At 27.2% G+C, this 21,143-nt stretch overlaps 1 protein-coding gene across 1 annotated transcript in view; it reads right to left on the reverse strand.

The window, feature by feature from the left end:
- The window catches only part of LOC132924322 (adenylate cyclase type 3), a 98,296-nt gene that overhangs the window by 15,501 nt on the left and 61,652 nt on the right, over positions 1–21,143 (reverse strand). Inside the window, exons 2-3 of the mRNA XM_060988550.1 lie at positions 14,705–14,854; positions 816–934 (exon numbers count right to left, since the gene is read on the reverse strand). Coding sequence (XP_060844533.1) covers positions 816–934; positions 14,705–14,854 — 269 coding nt within the window. The remainder of the gene's footprint in view (positions 1–815; positions 935–14,704; positions 14,855–21,143) is intronic.

Below are 21,143 nucleotides of genomic sequence, written 5' to 3' on the forward strand. Positions count from 1 at the left end.
GGCGGGATATGTTATTTTTATTTCGTCGATGATAAACAATAAATGTTATTGATGGTATGCAATCTGTGTACATATTTCACTGTTATAAATATACAAAATTATAAATGTTCGCGCCACAACGGCGTGTAAATGTGTTGATATAAAACTATACCTATAACATTTATTAAATTATGTTTTGTAAACCGATCGAATTAAAAATATATTATCAATTTATCATCGCTCATTACACCTAGTGCGATGTATTATAAAAAATGCTCTAGCAGAGCTATACCGTTGATAAACGTAAATAATTGTGTAATATTAAAAATAATAATAATCCAACAATCTACGCGTAGGTTAGGACTTTGGGCCGATCCGAGAGTGGTTCAGCAATACGCACGCGTATTCGTATTCAATTTGCCGCGCCGTATCGTATATATATATTACAATATTTTATCATCCAATTAAAATACAACCACGACAATTAAAAGTATTATTACGAATACAAGGCGCGCGTTTGTGTTTTCGTCATTTTAATTTTTCGTATATTAAATATATACGATATATATATATAGGAGACGGTGGCGTACATTTTAGTAATTGAACTTTCCGACAAAAGTCATAAGGTCATCAGTTCTCTTGATAGTGATTTTCTTTTAACGAAATTCGACTTTCGTTAGGTATTTCATTATTAATATAACCAATAAACAAATATTATACGTATATATAATGTATATACGCGTATAAAAACGTAGGCAAGACGGTATATAGTCGCCGCAGCGGTGCACTGTACATAGATATATATATATAAATAAAACATGTATAGGTATACGCACCTAACGTTTTCGTGCCTGCTCATGTATATCTTTTTGAATTGACTGTCCAACGCCTCACCCAAATCCTGGCGCATTTTGACGGCTACGTGTTCCGGTAACACGGACAACAACAGCCGTTCCTGATAAAAAATAAATAAAAATAAAACATCAATTATTAAACACATTATTATTATACCTATTATTATGAGCGAACCCACGCACGCGCATGAGACGGCAATTAATAGTGTTTTGTTGTTGTTGTATAATATCTTATGTGTGCCTACTCAGTGCGCGTGCCTGCTATTAATTTTGCGCGCCGCCAGGTCAAACAATGCGGCCCGCGATGACCGTCTCTATTCAATTTATTCACTTTGTGTATAACATCGTCGTCGTCTCGTCATTATGCCGATCATCGAAACACGAATAGTCACGAGTAAGTCGTAATGAAAACCGTCTGCGGAGGAATTGGAATACAAAGGCCAAAGGGTGCGAGGTGCTATTATATTATGACAAAGTATCGTATTGTTTTCTCCATATTTTTTTGGCATTGCAACGACTTCCCGAGAAATTCCCGTGATTGATTATCATTGAATCAGACGTGCGGAATACTGCTATACCGAGCGGAAAAGCTGGACAACTTAACGATTTCCTTTAACTCGGTTAAATTAAAAAGGGAAAATTTTAAGTTAAAGTTGATTTAATTTTTTTAACTTTTCATTACGTCGAAAAGAGTTTTATTTTTTGTTTTTAACACTAGACCACTTTATTTTTACTAACTCAAAACTGTGTGTGATTAATTGAAGTAGTTTTTCGTCATTAAACCAATTCACACCAATCAAAATCCATTTATTTTTAACATGGAAACCAAATCAATTGAAATTTAATAAAATAAAATTGAAAAAAAAAAGTCAAAAGAAAATTACTTTATTTCGTGTTATTTCAAAAAATAATTAAGTCAAGTTAGTAATTAAGTTATCAGAAACCTAAAAGTAACTATAGTTAAAATAAAATCATTTTTTTAACATAGTCTTAACACTCTTAAAATTTCAATTCATTAATTCTCAGCTTTGCCATGTATGGTACATTACCATAAACTAAATTTAAATTTTATTGGTAAGCATGGTTTTTCAATGAAATTCTAAACTAGAAAAATTGTAATTGACTCGGTGCTCAGCGAATTCACAATTTTGCTGCGTTATAAACGAATGTTTTACTGGTGGATTTGAGGGGGGGTGACGTGGTGATTACCCCCCCCCTCCCCCTTAGGCTTTTTTTTACTTGAATTATATATTATATTGATTATTCATAGAATATGTAATTCATAAGTCATAAACTCATAACTATAACTTCAAGCTTAATAAATGATATTTAATATCTTATCAATTATTATTATTTGATTATCAATACAAGGGTCGTGGCGTGCTCCCTCGCTGAACAGAGTGTAGTATCTATCAATCTATGATAAAAATTCGCCCCCTCCTTAAATGAGCTTCAGATCCACTACTGGAGTCTTAAGTTCCTATACCTAATATAAATATCTAATTAAATTGTATTATAGAATCATAGGAATATAGGATGTATATCATTCTAAGACTTTAATATAGAATTTTTAGATTTTTAAGTAATTTACATCTTTTCTAAAGTACTTCTATATTTTTTTTTAAGAAAAATTGTTAATTTTTAAAGTTTTAAAATACTGTGTCCACTGTTCATACTGTATTAATGTATGTATTATACTGAACTAACTTGTATTAACTTTAATATTAAAATTTATTTGAATATTTTGTGTGCATATTATAGTAGTGTACAATTATAATTTGTATATTAATTCACTGTAAAATATGTATAATAAATACATTTATTGATATTTAATAATGTTTAACCTGTTTTTAATTTATTTTCGATATATTTTATGCGAAACAGTTGTATAAAAGTGAAATATTAAATTCATTAGATAGTAATTTATTTTATTCGCAACTCAAAGTAAATTGTGTATGAAAATTAATTATCTTTACATGGCTATATATCATATAGAATTTAATAAAATTGAATATTAGCCCACGGATATGACGTAATGGGCGCAGTATAGGTATAAGTTAATAATAATTTATTATAATAATTAATAGTTAAATTTCGAAAGTCAAACTGACAACATTTTTCTAGTACCGTCTATCACACAGGTGCGTGTCTAATATTGTCTTAATGTTTTTATTTACACAACTCAAAAGAAAAATGTAACCAGGTATAACAACTAAAATGTTTTTATGTCTCTTTGAGTGTGATAATAAAAAATAATAACTTATGTTATAGTTCACGGTTAACCAACAGTTATGATTTTAGAGAACACAATAGGTATAGGTATTTTTTTTTTTTATGCTTTAGTACTTTACGCGCGTTTTATAGTAATAAAAAATCTCTAAAACCAAAACGGACGACTTTACGACGATGGGATATTATATATATTGTGCTGCATCGTCGTCTTTGACAAACATTCGCGTCAGGAATTAAACAGGCGAGTTTTGTATTTGGAACACGAGTTTTCGAGATTTTTTCGACGATGTTGTATAAATATAAATATTCGGTCGGCCGAGACGTAAATCCAAAAATTGTGCGGATTACGCGTTACGTATATAACTATATACATTAAACTAGATTACAGGGTTTGGCGGTCGGTGATTCTCCGCTACCTCAATCCGCGGTATCCGTTTGAGCTTTCGGTTTACGAGCTCGGCTCTGCGACCATCCTCGCGAAACACACGCACACACGTATATATTAAACTATGTGGCGGAGGAATTCGAAGCGCAATTATTTAGCATTACGCCCGAGCCCGGCACGACAAGTATTATTATTACTACGTGATCGAATGGGCCGCAGACGCCGTCGATTTGATATCACACGCGGTCGGGGTCGTCCGGGAAGGGTCTCGTCGGGGCGGCCGACAGTAAAAAGTCGATGATTCCACTCGCAATGACCCGTCGTAATGGCGACGCGACAAATGACCGACGTTTAAATCCCAACGCAACTTTATGCTTGACAAGTGTGTAAGGCGCGCTTGATGTGCTATTTTATACACCGTACAGCGCAGTGTAATATGTTATTGTACTCGACTGTTCGCGAAACAATAAAATAGGACGACCGACGGATCGAGAGGAACAATATGTATATAATGTTATTGTGAGCTGATATATTTGCACCCGAAAACGACTAAAAACATAAGCGGCAGCGGCGCGTGGCGTATAGTTTGCATCAAAATATTTAAAATACGTCCGAAATTCGCGCACGAATAAAGAGATATAGGTATGCAATTTGCACCGTCTCAGGTAGGAATAAAATATGAATTGCAGTTTGAAATTCGCACCAAAATTCGAATCGATTATTTTTGTTCTATAGTACGCACATATTTCGATACAGTAGAGCAAAATAGAAGCTAATAACACAGAATTTTCCATTTTAGATTTCGTGTGGTTATTTCACTACAACCTATTCACACGCCGTTCTTTACAATACGTTAGTATTGACTATATTGACTTTAAAGTTACCTGATAAAAATAATATAATATGAAAAACGTGTATGACATTATAAATGCATTACTATATTGCCAAAAGTGTATTATTAATAATAATAGAACGCTGTGTAATAACGCGTTTAAGACCGATTTTGATGCCGAACTTTGTAACGGTTGTCAAATAAAGTGGCGATGAATATAGTAAGAAATTCCGTAAAATGAATATTATTGTCGTTCGAATTCATCACGTATTGACGTCGACGAGGGTAACGACGAAATAATTCAGTACATAGATATTCGTTTTTGTGCTGCAAATCATATTTCTTTATTTTGGTGAAAATTACAAAGTCCCTTATTATTATGTATAAAATAAATAAATAAATAAATAGACAATTATCGAAACAAAATAATTTATTGTAATTAATCCTCTGACGTCTCTCCATCCCCAATAGCTTAAACGAGCACTAAAAATACCGACTGTCAATATAAAATTTATAAATATTATCGCTATAGATTCTTAGCGGGCGCTTATAGGTTTTTGTGTGGCTTTTTATTTGTCGAGTAACACGCCTTTCTATTATATATATAAATATAGTTTATATATATATATATATATTGTTAATTGAACGTGGACGTAGTTTTTAGAGGTCAATTATCGAATTTTTCTGAAATAAATAATAAACTAGTAGGTATTGCTCCATTATAAGGTCGGTTCAAAAAAATAAAAAAAATAAAGTAATCACAAAAGTGTTCAACCTATAATACGCGTGGTTGAAATATAATGTGAATCGGATGACAACCTTTGTGAATTTGATACCATTTTATATAGTATAAAAACGACCATAATAAAGTCCATGTATATATGTTACGTATTCGACTACTTCATTATTGACTAAACGAGCGTGGTTTTGGAAAAAAATACATTATATATACTACTCAAGAAAACTTTAATTTGTTTTGGGAGGTTTTTAATCTTTTTATAAGGATATAAACTATTTATGTTTGGTTTTTGGTTTCTATATGATGTTATTCAAATAACGAAATTAATGAGTTTTGAATAAATAAAGTTTTGGCCAGAGACGTGGTGGAGCTTTGTCCGAATACTTAATGCTACTCAAGAAAACCTTAATTAGTTTTTGGAGGCTTATAATCTTTATAAAAGGATATAAACTATTAAAATTTGGTCTTTGATTTCTACATTACGTTATTATTACGAAATGGAAAGGTTTCGAATAAATAATAGGTCTTAGAAAGAGACGATATAAACTATTTATGTATGGTTTTTGGTTTCTATATGATGTTATTCAAATAATGAAATTAATGAGTTTTGAATAAATAAAGTTTAGGCCAGAGACGTGATGGAGCTTTGTCCAAATACTTCTCTTATTATTAATTCCATTTCACGATAATTAGAAAAAATTACCTAATATTTTTAATGAATTATAAATTATTTTCAGTGTTGTACGGTGGTCATTTTATTTTTATTTTAAAAGCTTGGAAAATGTACTTATGTGCTAGAAATACAAAACACTAACAGTTCAGTCATCGTAGGAAATATGATTTAAAAACTAATTTACCAAAGACTTTATTTCTTATTATTCTACTTTCTCTGACTTGTTTTCAGAAAAGCAACTTCATATCATTATAGTAATCAGATGAGTTATATTATAACTAATTTTCTAGTACATACTTTTCAAATTAGTACTCACTAAAATTTCATATTAAATTATGTTGTCAGAGACTCGAGGTTCAATAACAAATAGGTCATTTGCTCGTATGAGCTATTTGTTATTTTATTAAAAGTTTTTTTTTGAAACAATTTTGACTTTGACCTTGAAAATTGTACAAAACTCACTATACTTCCTTATATAAATTGGAAATTTATTTCTAACTGTCATAATATTAAAGGTTTGTATTTTAGTACTTGACTTAAGTTCTTCTAATGAAAAATATAAATTACTGACTATCATATATATTTATATTTATAGGTACCTACCTTTTATTAAAATAAATAAATAAATAATAATCCAACTAAAGTTCATGAATTCTTTTCATAATTAGTTATTTATTTTATAATAACTATCTAATATATTATTTATATTTCATATTAATTGGGTAATGTCAATAAATTCATTTCGAACTAAATACAGGTATCAATTTTATTGTTTTAAGAATTTATTATTTTCTATTAAATCTATAATGTGTTGCACGTGTTTGTTAGTTACTCGTTTATATCTATACCTATTCAACAAAATATAATTAAAATTAATTAAAATGTTTTTTATTATTAGTAGTATTCTTATTAGATTTTCTATTTAAAGTTTAATCTATATTGTAAAATAGTATCATCCTTTAAATCATTTAATTACACTGAAACAATTATTAATAACATAGACTTAGCTAAGATTTGCATTAAAAAATAATTGCCCAACACACAGTCACTGCGTAGTGATAATCCATTTTTTTGCGCTTAAGAACTTGTAGATTTTTTCGAATTTTTCATTAACACTTCGAAACTTGAATAATATTAACTTTGTTAATAAAGAAACGCAAGTTAATAGAAATTGTTGTTAAAACTCTTGTTTTAAACACACTACTAATTTTAATAAGTTATTAGGTTTACATTTATAAGTACATAAAACACAAACTTTTTTTTTAGTTATTGTTTCAAATATTGTTAATCAGGATATTTTTATTGCATTTTAATTTTGTAAGAATACGTAAAATTAAAAATTTACTAAAAAAACTTTTTCTTACCTCTAGGTTATTGTCGTATTAATTTTTGATCAATTCGCGTTAATTCATATTAAAAAGTTAAGTCATAATTTAATCTGTAAACATTTGAGAAAAATATTTGTGTTCCATAGAAAAATAATTTTTTTTTTAATGTATGAAAACCCACTACGGTTAAAATTAAGTTTATATTCACAGTTTATCTTTTAAGTCGATACATTTTATAACTCATAAACCGTAATATATAGTTTTTATTTTGCATTTTTTGGTATTCTTATACCTTCGAATTCATATTTTTTGCGTGAGCCATATTTTAATATTTAAAAAAAACTGTTTTTTAATGTTTATAAAACATTTTTGTATTATCATAGGTACTTGGTTTGTTTGGGTATTATTGTTTATACATAATGAATATTCGTTTTATGGTCATAATATACACGCATGACGTATCTAATACGCATCAAATACTCTATTACTATTTTTAATACTGTCTACACCGCGTATTTATACTCAATAGTATAATATATTGTATAAATCTATTATAATAAAACGATCAAATCGACGAATTTGTTGATAATAAAACTATTATTATATTATATTGATTAATAAATATTATGACATTCCTAGTGAACGTGTAGGGTAATATAAAAATGTTTTTAAATTAAATTTCTTTTTTTTATTTAAACAATATTTAATTTTATCTTATATTAAAAACGTATCCATATAATTATATTGTCATTCACTTTCAATTACATTATGAATGTTCTAATTGCAAAATCAGTAAAGAAAAAAAAATGTTTCATTATGAAAAAAAAAATATTTTATTATATTATTTTATTTATTTTTCAAACGAGGTAGGTACCTAATCATGCAAAAAAGAGATTTATTCTGCAGACTATCGATTATCATTTTATTTAATTCAATTTTATTTGTGTTAAATTATTATTTATTTATTATATTGAACATTAATATTTTTATATCTAATATATTCAAAATCCCTTTAAAAGTATAAATAATACATTTTTATTTATTGAAAATAATGTAAACATTTAATTTAATGTTTTAGTAGTTTTTTGCAGGTCTCTAATAAAGTGATAAAATGTGTAAAATAAATATATACTTAAAAAAAAAAAAACAGAAACTATTCTAATAATATCAATGAATTTAAAAAATAAAAATGAAAAGTAAACCCCTAAAATATTATAGAACATGTACCTATTATCATTGTTACTTATTAGTTATTACTGATCATTTATTATTGAATATTATTTAAAGGTATATGCAATAATACTACAATAGCTTTTCTGACTGAAGTACTTGCCTATACTTTCATAAATATATAAACTTGTATTGTTGCTCGCAAAAATGTGTCTATTTTAATTTTTTTTCTTTTATCTTGATGTTGGATTATTAGAATAAACAAAAACATATTAACAAGTTTCGAAATGCTTTTTGAATTTAAGAGCTTTTCCATTTATTTTATATGTATAGAACTTTAATGAATTCATAATAATGTATAAGAAATATTATTTTAACATAACATGATATGCAAATAAGAAATTTATTATACGAAATTTAAAATGCTGTAAGGAAATATATGTTAATATATTTTGTTCCACATTACGAGCACATATTTACCTACTATTATTTGCGTGAAAAAAAAGACGACCTTTAAAAACCATATTATTAATTACAAATATGTTAAAAAAAAAAAATTGAATTAAGACTTATTGTTTTTAATTTAAAACCATCTCATATTATATTTAATAGATATAAGTTGTGTACAATTAAAATTTACTCCATATGAATCATGAGTTATTGGAAATTCTATAAACTGCTTATGAGAATTAATTATTATATTATTAAAAGGGCGAAAATATAATTTTAATTTTTATGTTCAATGATTTCACTTATAGATTAATCATTAAAATGTAATAAGTGGTATTGATTTTTCAATTTAAAAACTTAATTCTTAACAAAAACGATTTAACTTCATAAAATGTATAATGTATTGTATTTAATATAATGTAAATCCCTATATCATATTTATGTAAATTAATACAGCAATAAATTAGTGTTTTTTTTTTTTTTTAATGAGGTATAGTGATATCAATAAAATGCTAAATTATATTTAATAAATAATAAAGTCCACCACTGAGTTACCGAACTCATTTTATTTATTGTTGTATACGTATAATTAAACTAACAGCCGAGCACGTCGTTAAATTTTTTCAGGAATAATTTCTACATTATGTCTGTTAAAAATTAAAATTATCTATAGCTGTGTAATTTATAAAATCTAATGAATTTATTTTTCAGTAGAATAATATGTACATCAGCATCCTTCTACATTGATTTTCACTTTACGTTTACTACGGTTACTCTTATTGCTTCATTTTACCTTTTTATTATTACTAAAATAAAATTGTAGAGTGGCTGCTGCAGAGTGAAAAATAAAAACCTATTCCTTAATATACTTTAAGAAATAAATTATTATTACTTATGGAAATTTGATTATATTAGTTTTATAAAAAGACTACACAGAACCGATGTATATTTTGATATAAATTGTACTTATTTTATTATATTAGTTTAATGTATCAATCATAATAATCAATTTTAAATATTTAAACTTTTTTTATATAACATATTTTTTTTATGTATCATCCTATTCTAAATTATCTTTTTCATAAACTATGGTGCCTGAGAATAATGGATGTTTAATTATAATTATTCTCAAAAAATGCAATGATATAATTATATTAAAATATTTACACTTTTGGATTGGTATATTGTTAAGAATAATTAAGAACGATAAAACCATAGACTAACGTTAACACTTTATAAGCCATAGCAAAAAAAATTATCAACATATCAAAACACTAAAATTAAAGTTGTGTAAGATAAAATATAGAGTAACAAAATTAATCACAATTATCTTAACAGTTAACATTATTTTTAGTTAATTGTTTGAACAAGAAATTATTAGTTAACTGTATAGTCATTAAAAATAATTAGGTATTAAATTAGACGTGACGATGTATCATCATTATTATAAAACTTAAAAAAAACCACTTTTCGTCTACTTTTAGTTGGTGAAATACATTTTAACGATGCGATTTTGTAGAATTAAAAATATCTATTTCTTAGAATGGGACTAAATATGGGAAAAACAAAATAAAAAAAAGAACAATAGACAAGTGGCTCCAAATAACAAAAATAGAAAAGTCGAGACAGTTTTAAATAGATTAAGAATTGTCCAAGTAACGTTAACTCACGGTTTCTTATTGGCTTTAAAGAAGATCCTCCAAAATGCATCACCTGCAGAACTAATCTCACTACATAAACATATTTTAACAAAATGTCGCTCACACAACAGCGAAAGGGAAGACAACAATTTACCTTTACCAGACTATGTTTACGGAATTTTTGAACTTCAAACTGTAGCAACAAACAACATTTTTAATTTTTAAAATGAGTAGATTTATACAAACGTACATAGTAATTTATTATAAAATTACTGATTGAAAATAACACAAATTAATAAAAAGAAAAGAAGAAAAATGTAAACTTGACAAATTATAATGCAACGCTAATAATCTTTAATGTTGAAGCGAAATAATCAATAAGAGAAAGAAAAAGAAAAAGAAAACACTTTATAGGTGCGATTTTCATATTTTAGTAACAACAATAAATTTAAATTTTATTTGCGTAAAATCAATTAGCATTCTACATGCACAAAATTGAAAAAACGAAAGTCGTCTGCAGTAATATTATGCCTGTAACAAACGGATGAGAATATTTTTTTTCTTTAAACTAAATAATATTCTTCTAATCCTTGTAAATTAAAAATGTATTTTCAACGTAGTCTACTTAATACCCATTTTGCCATCCATTAATCCGAGATTTGTGCTACAGCAGTAAGATGTCATTTAGAGAAAGCTATAAGGAAATAATGTTAATACAATTATGTTCTACGCAATCGGTATGAAAATAGCTGCGATGTGAACTTTAGTGTAAAGATGAAACTTTCGGCTGAATGTTACTATGCAGCTAAATCGAGCACATTAAATATTAATAGTATGAATAAATCTCCGTTTCATGTCTACTCATTAATTTTAAATTTTTCAAATTTCAATAAAAAATCATCTGCAAAATGCTGTGACGATATTATCTTTAAAATGTCACCGTGACGAAAACAAACTAAAATGCGAAATAAAACAGCGTCTTTTTTTACGGGCTGACGCGAAAACATAATGGCCAGAGGAGGGATCGGCCATCAAACTATACTCAGACAATATTATTTTTTTTCTTGTATGCACAAACGTAACGAACGCGCATTTTTTTTTGTCCTGATCTTCTCAATTTCAATTGTTGTACAATATTTGTTGTATGCCATTATTGTATACACAATTGTGTAGGTACGCACAAGTCGGGTGGATCATCTCGGCAGATTGCCTCTTCCCGTGCTTCTTCAACGCGCTACACGAATAACGGAAAATCCAATGGAAATTGATTTATAGTCTCGTATAAGCTTACCTTAAATTAAATTTATTTTTCGTATAGGTACAACGCAAATAATAAGATCAGAAACTTAGCTCCAAACCAGGTATCTTGAACAGCCGAAAGAAAATATAAACACGTGAAATACATTTGAAAATCGTTGTCAATGTATAAACTAGTTAAGAAATTAAAATATGTATAAATATTTATATTATTTAGATACTCCTGCGTCCTGCCGTATTATATAATAATTATTACACTAAAATAAATTGTGAATTTATATTGATAATTTTTTCTATATTTTATATTATTTACATGTAAAAAACACCGAACAGGGTATTTATTGTCATTAAACCAATAGTTTAATTTTGCTTATCCTGTAGAGAATGACGCGTAAATTCAATGTACATAGAATACTCCTATTAATTTTATATAGTAACTATAAAATATTCAATGTCAATGATAAACCATCGTATTGGAAGAACGTTTCTAAGCGCAACTCGGTTTTTACTTTATTATAGTGTTTATGTGGTTTTTCAAATATTTTTAAGTACTCATAAAAATAAGTTACTGCGGTGAATAACAAATTCAGATATCTATAGAGTGTACACAAATACAATATAATATAGTAACATTTATATGGTTTGAGTTACGTTTGTATTAAAATGTTATGATTCACTAAAATTATGAATAACTACGTTTTTAAAATAAATATTTGTATTTAAATTTAAATTTAATAAAACTAAGTTATTAGGTACATATCCCAATAATTTAAATTCAAATTAAAATAAAAAATAAAGTATTCGACCGCAGGTATACTGTATAGTTACATTGATCAGTAATAATAATGTGTTGAAGATTTCCTTCTTAAGTAAATTGTGAAATTCAATTCGACATCCCTATATTTTAATCAATTTATTTATTGTTAAATTAATTACTGATAGTATATTTTCAAATAAACTTATATTCAAATTAAAAAAAAAAAATCCTACTTATGGAATTATAAATAAATAAATGTTAATGTAACATTTTATGAAGCACTTGGAAATCCCTTTATAAGATATTTTAATTTAAACAATAAATTCTAGTCCAATAACTTTTCGAAAATATTAAATTATTGTTCCTATGAGATTCCGAACTACGATTAAATATTTTCTTGAATTAATTTTATCATTACTGCAGACAACTTATTAAAGTTTTAACATTTAACTACAAACTTTGAACTTGCCTTATATTTTTCTCTGTAAAATGAAATATTTTTATAATAATTTCAAACATTCAATATTAAAAAAAAAATTAAATCTTTAGTTTTATTTTTATAAATTAGATTATTTTATTTTTGTTTTATAAATAATTATACAAAATGTATCAGTACATATCCCAATATACTATTATTATATTTTATTTTATTTTTATAAATTTAATATTATAACCATGTATTTTGAAAGTTAAAGGATTTATATATATATATATATATATATATATTTAATAGCATTATTTATATATTATCAGAATAATTTCTTTTGAAGAATATTTGTCTTTAAATTAGATACTTAATCTTTTAAAATTAACATTAAAATATGTACTATAGCAAAAGTTGTGTCCAGTTTAATAGTGACCTATTTTATAATCGAGGTGAATTCGGGGTTTTAAAAATTAAATTTAGAGACATTCTAAATAATCTAAATATAAACCAGAGCTAGACAGATGATTTTCTTGGAGTATATTCCCAGAAAAAAATATGTTATGTTTTCTTGTATTCTAGAGTCCAAGCAAAGCGAGTGATTTATAATTTTTTTTTTTTTTTAATTATGCTCAGAAATATGTATCATTTATTAATGTCTATGAATTTGATATTGTACTTATGACAGTATTTATATATAAAAATATTAGTTATTTTTTTGATAACATAATATTTATATAATATGTAGTAGGTAAACTGAATTTTACTTGAATTTCACGGATTGTTTGTAAAATATAAAATTGTATTGTCCTACCTATTGATTTTAACCATAGAAAAATAATATATTTCATCGATGGGAAAAGTATGAATAAAGCTCAATACTCAATCATAGAATCTGGAACATTTAATTTCGGACTATGTCAAATTAGTATACTCTTTTAACTTTTTATAAAATTTAAACATGTCTATTTGATTTTATAACAATTTAATAATTATGACGAAAGCCATATTATTCATCCAAACATTTCTTAATTTTTTGAGATAATCTAAGATCGTTTACTAAAGTAAAAATAAAAAGTCTTTATATTTTTATATCAATCAAATAGTGTATATTCGTACACATACATAAAAAAGTGACGATCCAATTTAATATTTGATTGAACACCATAAAAATAAATAATTATGGACGACGAGAAAGAAAAATAATAAATCACTTTTTAAAACGACCTTCGTGTAATCGTGTGTAATATTTTCCGCGTCATATTCGACTAATAAGTGTCATAAAGTGAATCGAGATCGTAGATTTAAGTGTATATAATTGCATCGACCGAATTATTGATAGTTATATGTAATTACTTTCCAGTAATAATAATTAGATCAAACATAAACTGTATGTGGTATAGATAGAAATAATAATTGATATACATCATAATATATAGGTTATTTTTATAACTATTTAATCGAACAAATAATATTTTACAAACAATAATTATTATGTCTGAAAAATCATGAACTATAAAGTCATTCGTTATAGTGTGTCATCAAAATGTTTTTATCTCGCGTATTATTCAATATTATTATATTATAATATACCTAAAAAGATTTATAATATATAATTACGTGTGCATAATAATAATAATAATATAATATTTTCTACCAGTAACAATTTAATTGAGACGATATTATATCGTGTGTAGTATGCAGAGTTTATGACGTTTGCGTTGTAAAAAATATGTAATAGGTACCGTTCAATTATTAATATTATATTATTATATTATATTACTATATCGTTTCGCCGAGAATAACATAATAATTACTTCTATAGGTTGGTACTTATATATAATATACATATATATATATATAAATATTAAATGTAATATTTAACCTAACCTTATACCAACGTTATAGGTCGTTCCGTCATGAAAATGTCTCGTCGGCCTTTATATTATGTAACGCATTTATGATTATTATTATTATTATTTACCTGCTCGGTCGATTGTTCTTCTATGACCATTTTCATCTCGAGGCATTGCCGGGTTTCCAGAAAGGCGGTCCGCTGCTGCTTGTCGGCCAGGAAATAGGACAAAAGTCCCAAACAATTGGACGCCAAGAGGAGAACGCTGTTCGTGGCCAACTGTAAAATATAAATAAAAAAACCATTCACATGTAATACGTACACAAACGCACAATAATATGACAAAAATCGTGAAAAATAAAAAAATGATATTATATATTTTATATACGAAATGAAATCATTGTTATTATCACTAGTTTATATTGCATTGTATCGTATTATGTTTGTGTGTGTGCTTAATACCCGCACACGGTTTATTGGTCTATTGTGATATGTATAGACGTATAATACGAGACCGTATATGTATTTATACACGTAGTACGACACCACCCTAGCCGCGCGCATAATATCATAACGCCGTGCAGGCCCCGCAGCTTCCACCGGTTACCGCGGTTACCGGGGGTCGGTCGGTCGGTCGTCAAAATATAATAATAATAATACTACTGTCTACTAATAATGATGACCCGCTAATATATAATAACGGATTACGTTAGATGGGTACCTATAATAATACCTATAAAACACGCGACGTATCGCATAAACAAACGGATATAGGTATATTCTCTGTACACGCGAGAAGGTACGTGTGCGCGCGGATGTGCGTATTAGGTCGACGACAATCGTCATTTCACGGCAGATTATTAAACCAACGACGACGACGACGACGACGACGACGAAATCGACGACAACGACGACGACTACAAAACAAAACGCGTATCTGTTATACACATTACACACACACACACACACACACACGCCACGACGAGACAATGGGATGTATTGAATTACTTATATACACACACACACACACACACCACTCTGATGGGGATTTATGACCGTGTCAAGAGCGCTTTCATTTTATTCCGCAAAAGCCATAAAAACCGTAAATCGATCAATGTCAATCGGCGGAACGACGTCGTCGTGTATATACGAAACAATAATATAATATAGTGTATTGTCGCGAAAACGGTCTACATAAATATATTTCACAGATGGTTATTACCGCCTGTACACACATACATAACATGTATATATATATAGGTAGGTGGGTACATTCGGTTATTAGATTAATATTTTATTGCCCGCCGAGCCGAGCGCCGACGCCGCTGTGGGCCTTTTATTTTGTTATCAACCTCTCTCTCTCTTCCGATATACGCTTTCGATACAGAGACTTGCGCCCGACTGGCTGTGTACGCAAGCTCGACTGAGCTGCATATTATTATTATTATTATTATATGTTGGCGTTCTGTGTTTCGTGTCATGTATATATCTATATATACGTACACTGTAGCTATATACTTACGTGTACATATCATAATAACGTCGCCGCATAACAACATCCGATCCGATTTTTGTGAAACGCGAACAAATCGCACCAATTCTTCCGGCTCTCGAGTATTATATGTTGAATTAATCATGTTCGAACGTGTAGTATGGCGGGCGCCCATACATAATATATAATAGGCTGCGAATCGTGAAATGCATTTTCTGATCTGTGCACCTGCGCAGGTAACGTACGAGCATTGTTTTAACCATATATAATGCGTAGGTTGTGTATGATGTATATGTATTATATACATGTATATAGGCAGGGTAAATGATACCATTAAGGCATTAAACCGCACGGGTGAATATAAAGTTTTGAATTATCCAAAAATCGGTTTGAATAATTTAACGTGGGTATTGTATACGTGTATACTACAGCTTACTTACGATTTACGAGCATTATTTATGGACAAGGGACGTGGTAATAGCTGCAAGAAAGATAAAAAGAACCGAGTGCGTCGTGTACAACTAATTATAAATCATAATTGTGATATATGTCTGTTTAAGACGTATTACGCGTATTTCGCTTTTAAAAAACACGAAAATAAATTATTCACATTTTAAATTTTGAAAGAAAAACACTGGCGGTGAGAGGGAGTGGGAGAATAAATGTTTTTATGTTTTTTGTACACACGATATAGAAAGTACCCGATTATAATTATTATGGTTACACGTTAGATTTGTTTTGATAATGTCTACAAATTATTTTTAAACTTACCTCGTTGTAAAATTTAAATATATAATGACCAAAAGTCAATCTGAATAGAGGATAATATGAATAAATATAACTTGGTATTTAAACACGACCAAACGAATATTTCGAAAATAAATGGTTATTGTGGTCCCGAAACGACGGCGACAAAGTATAACAATAAGCACATAATCACTGAGCGTTGGTATTCGACAATATTACTCGCAAGGAATGAACTAGACGATAATAAACCAAGCGAATTCGTGAAATCTCTTAAAGACCCTACGTAATATAAATTTTCGAAATCCACTGATTGTATCATACAAAATAAATATGGCCGCTCCCGCCACTATATAGTGAGACGAAAATTTGCAATTTACTTTATGACACGATATCTGAACATAAAATTATAGATAATTTATAATAAGTGTTAAAATAAAAGATCATATAGAAGGTACTATTTAGTTTAAAACGATATAAATAACTACCGTTCTGGATTCATTTATATATTTTTTCATATATAATTAAAATAATAACATGTTCTGTCAAACTGGGATGGATAAAAATTGTACTAAAAGATTAACGCATTACGCTTTTCTAACTAAACACTAATGATGTGTGCGGAAGAAATATATAATTTTCTTGAAGGGCGAAAGAGCAAACTAATGGATTCCGTTTTGTAAATGTAACACAAAGATAAAAAGAAAATACTTGTTACTCATCGCTTTTCAGTGAAAACAATTACGGGATGTCTTCGTGATAGACTGCGATGTACAAGAGTATAGGTACATCGCACATTTTCCTTCTTTAAATAACATTATTTCTTTATTCATCAATTCACGGCGTTTAAAAACCGTTGATTGGCTTCCGTGTTTAAAGTAAATTGCATATTATAAAATTATAAACGTGATTACCTATTGCGACTGTACACGAACATTTGCATGTTATTTACATAACAAATTTATTTGAAAAACCGAGGATTTGAATATGATTATTTTTTTCCAAAAACGTATGTCACATTAAATAGTATGTGACTCGTTGCAGTTAACAATCTTTATCAGTGAGTTACACATATTTAGTTATGGTTTAAGTATCTATATTAAACGAGCTTGACGTGTTCGTGTTATATTACGCTTTTTATTTCAAGCTTTTTTTTTATATACTTACTGTTTTACTCTTACGCATTTGTTACATAAATTAGTTACGCTTTTATAAAAGTATTTCTTTTTTATAATGACAGTTTTTGTAAGTGCACAAGGTGGATAGCACAACGCGTAATTTCGTGACAGATTGCAAAAAATAGACACATAAACTGAATGATGGTATTATAACAAGTCTAGAAAACCAAAGCCATTCGCCCGATCGTCCATTCGGGTTACAAAGTATTTAAATAAAGAATAAATATCAATGAATACGTACTATTTTTAATTCTACGGCTAAAATAATACGTCAATAATATTGACAATATTATTATAAATATTTTGATTTTTCCTAAATATTAATTATTATTTGTTATGTTGTTCTGTACAACATTGGCTGGAATCAGTTAATACAAATATTAGGTTAAGGACGTATTAGGTATACTTGAAACCGAAAGATATTATTATTATATATAATTTAGTTATAATTGTAAAATGCCATTATATTTCCACGTCGATCGACGGACAGACACAGATTATTAGATGTCTATATATTGTATACAATGCGTGCGGGTGTTTATAGATAATAATAATGATGCATTTATTTATTTATCAAGAAACTTGGTAATAATAATTATAAAATAGAATTAAAACGTTATATTATACGTATTGTAATGTTGACTTTAATTTCAAAATACATTTTATAGTATATACCATCACACCTTTGATTTTCAGACAATATTGTACCACTTCGTGCCTGCTTAATTTTACTAATATAAAGTTACTAATGTGCATTCGATATATTTTATAAATCAATAACCGATTTTAGATTTTTGTCGAATTCTCAAAAATTATTATTAATAATAATAATAATAATAAAAACCCTTCGTAATAAATACAAAATAATACAATACGAGACGATTGCTAATTCCTATACCGTCGAGTCCCAGACGGGGTTTGGGTGGATTAAATACCAATGACGTATATTAGCGACCGTTTCAAATTGCTGAATATTGTCAGTTTATTGTCTAATAAAATATAAAAGACGGAGCTTTGAAAAGAACAAGCCGACACGAGATGTATATTCTACGGCAGCTTAATCTTAGACAATAAATCAAAAAGTGTCGTGAAACTGTACGTCTATACGAGATACTGCAGCGTGTATATATTGTATATAGATTATAGGAGAACGAATTTACAAGATTGTCTCTGAACATAATGAATTTCCAATTAGAAATAATTATATGAATCAAATAATATGTTACGGTCGTTGATCATAAACGGGTTCGGAGCTTTATACGCTAAAAAAATAATGAAATACGTACGTATCTATACGCCATATGCACTTAACAATTTTTAAGTATGCGATATACAATGTCATTTTTTCTTTTATAAAATATTAATTTATTTGGTAATTAACAGCAAAAATGCATAGTAGTTATTCATACATTTTAATAATAATAACTTTGGTTTAAACAAAAATTACATTTTTTAATTAAACTTTAAGTATAACTATAAAATATACAAGTTAATATACATTTTATACATAAAAATTATACAGAAAATAAAACTAAATATTGAATTTATACTATGTTTTAAAATACAGATGACCAGGGGGACACAAGAGGAGTCTTTATTTTTTGATACATTTTTTTTTTTAAAATGATACGTTTTAATATATTATATGATGTAAAAATGTTTAAACCGATTAAATGTAAACTATAATTAATTACTATGATACACAATTAGTATTAACTAAATTTAAATGAACATCATACTGCATTGAGCATAATACTTATGATTGGTAGTATTCAACTTTATTTTAAGTTAATAAAATTGTTGTTTTATTAAAAATAGGTAGTTTTAAAAAACAATAGGTAATAATAACGCATAAAAAAATAAAGCACATGTTTTAATAAAAACTCGAGAAGTCGAGACTATAATTTTGAATAAAAAAAACCTCATTAAGTCTAAATAATATTTTATTTAGCACCCTTATTATGTTATTTATTTTATGGTATTATTAAAATTGTCTTCCTATCCAATCTCGACCTTCATTATTAACTTTAATACTACTGGTTTCTAGTTTCATGAAATAATAACTAGATAATATTTAATTGGTAACTAAAAAACTGTTTAAAGTTAAAAAAAAATAATAATTTACGTATAATTATAACCAAAATAATTTGCACTATTGCATGAAATGTAAATAAATTATATATCATTGAATTTAAATTTAACACATCCATTATAGTGACCCACTAGAAATATAATGTACACGAGAGCATGCCACTTACCTACTTTTTTTGTTATTACAGTAAAACTTCCATACAACAAACTTCTATTTAACAAAATTTGCTGTTTAATGAATTATTTTTGAGAACCACGACCTTCATTGATAACTATGCGTAAATGTATCTCTGAATAAAAAATCTGATGTTTCTATATAACCAATAAACTATTTGATAACAAACCCGTTTTTGTAAACAAAATCAAAGAATTTTACAAACATAGTACAATTTATAAAAATAATAAACAAACGAAACTCATTAATTATTTCTCAATAATAAATTAAATAAATAAATATATAATAAGATAATAAGATTTATAACATGATATATACCTATTTATTTTGATGTTTATTTTTTAATAGTTTTTAATTTATTTTTTTTTACTAAAATACAGAATATAAAATACCTATGCAATTCTATTTAAAGAATCCCTCTATATTACGAATTATTTTTGTTCCCCGCCCGATTTCGTTGTATAGAAGTTTCACTGTATTATTTGTAAATATTTTATGTTTTGCACTTATTACATTTTCGGTTTTCCTATGCTGTTTAAAAATCTACCGTAATATTTTAAATCTAAGTGAAATTACTAAATAAGAACGATAAAAATTATAATATCTAAATTAATATAATGAGAAACTGTTATATATATATATATATATATATATATTATAATTAAAATCATAAAAGATTATGTTCTGTTTTTTTTCCTTTTTTTTATCCTTTTTTTTTCATTAATTATTTGTAATTTTATTGTTGTATATATTATAAATAATTTTTGAATGCACATAACAATATAATTAATATGTAAAATACCTATCTACAAATTTGATTTACTTTGTTTGTTTTTAAATATTTACATCAAGTAATTCGGCTTGAAAACTGTCCATTTACATATTAAT

Source organism: Rhopalosiphum padi, chromosome 3, assembly GCF_020882245.1.
Source record: "Rhopalosiphum padi isolate XX-2018 chromosome 3, ASM2088224v1, whole genome shotgun sequence".
NCBI lineage: Eukaryota > Metazoa > Arthropoda > Insecta > Hemiptera > Aphididae > Rhopalosiphum > Rhopalosiphum padi.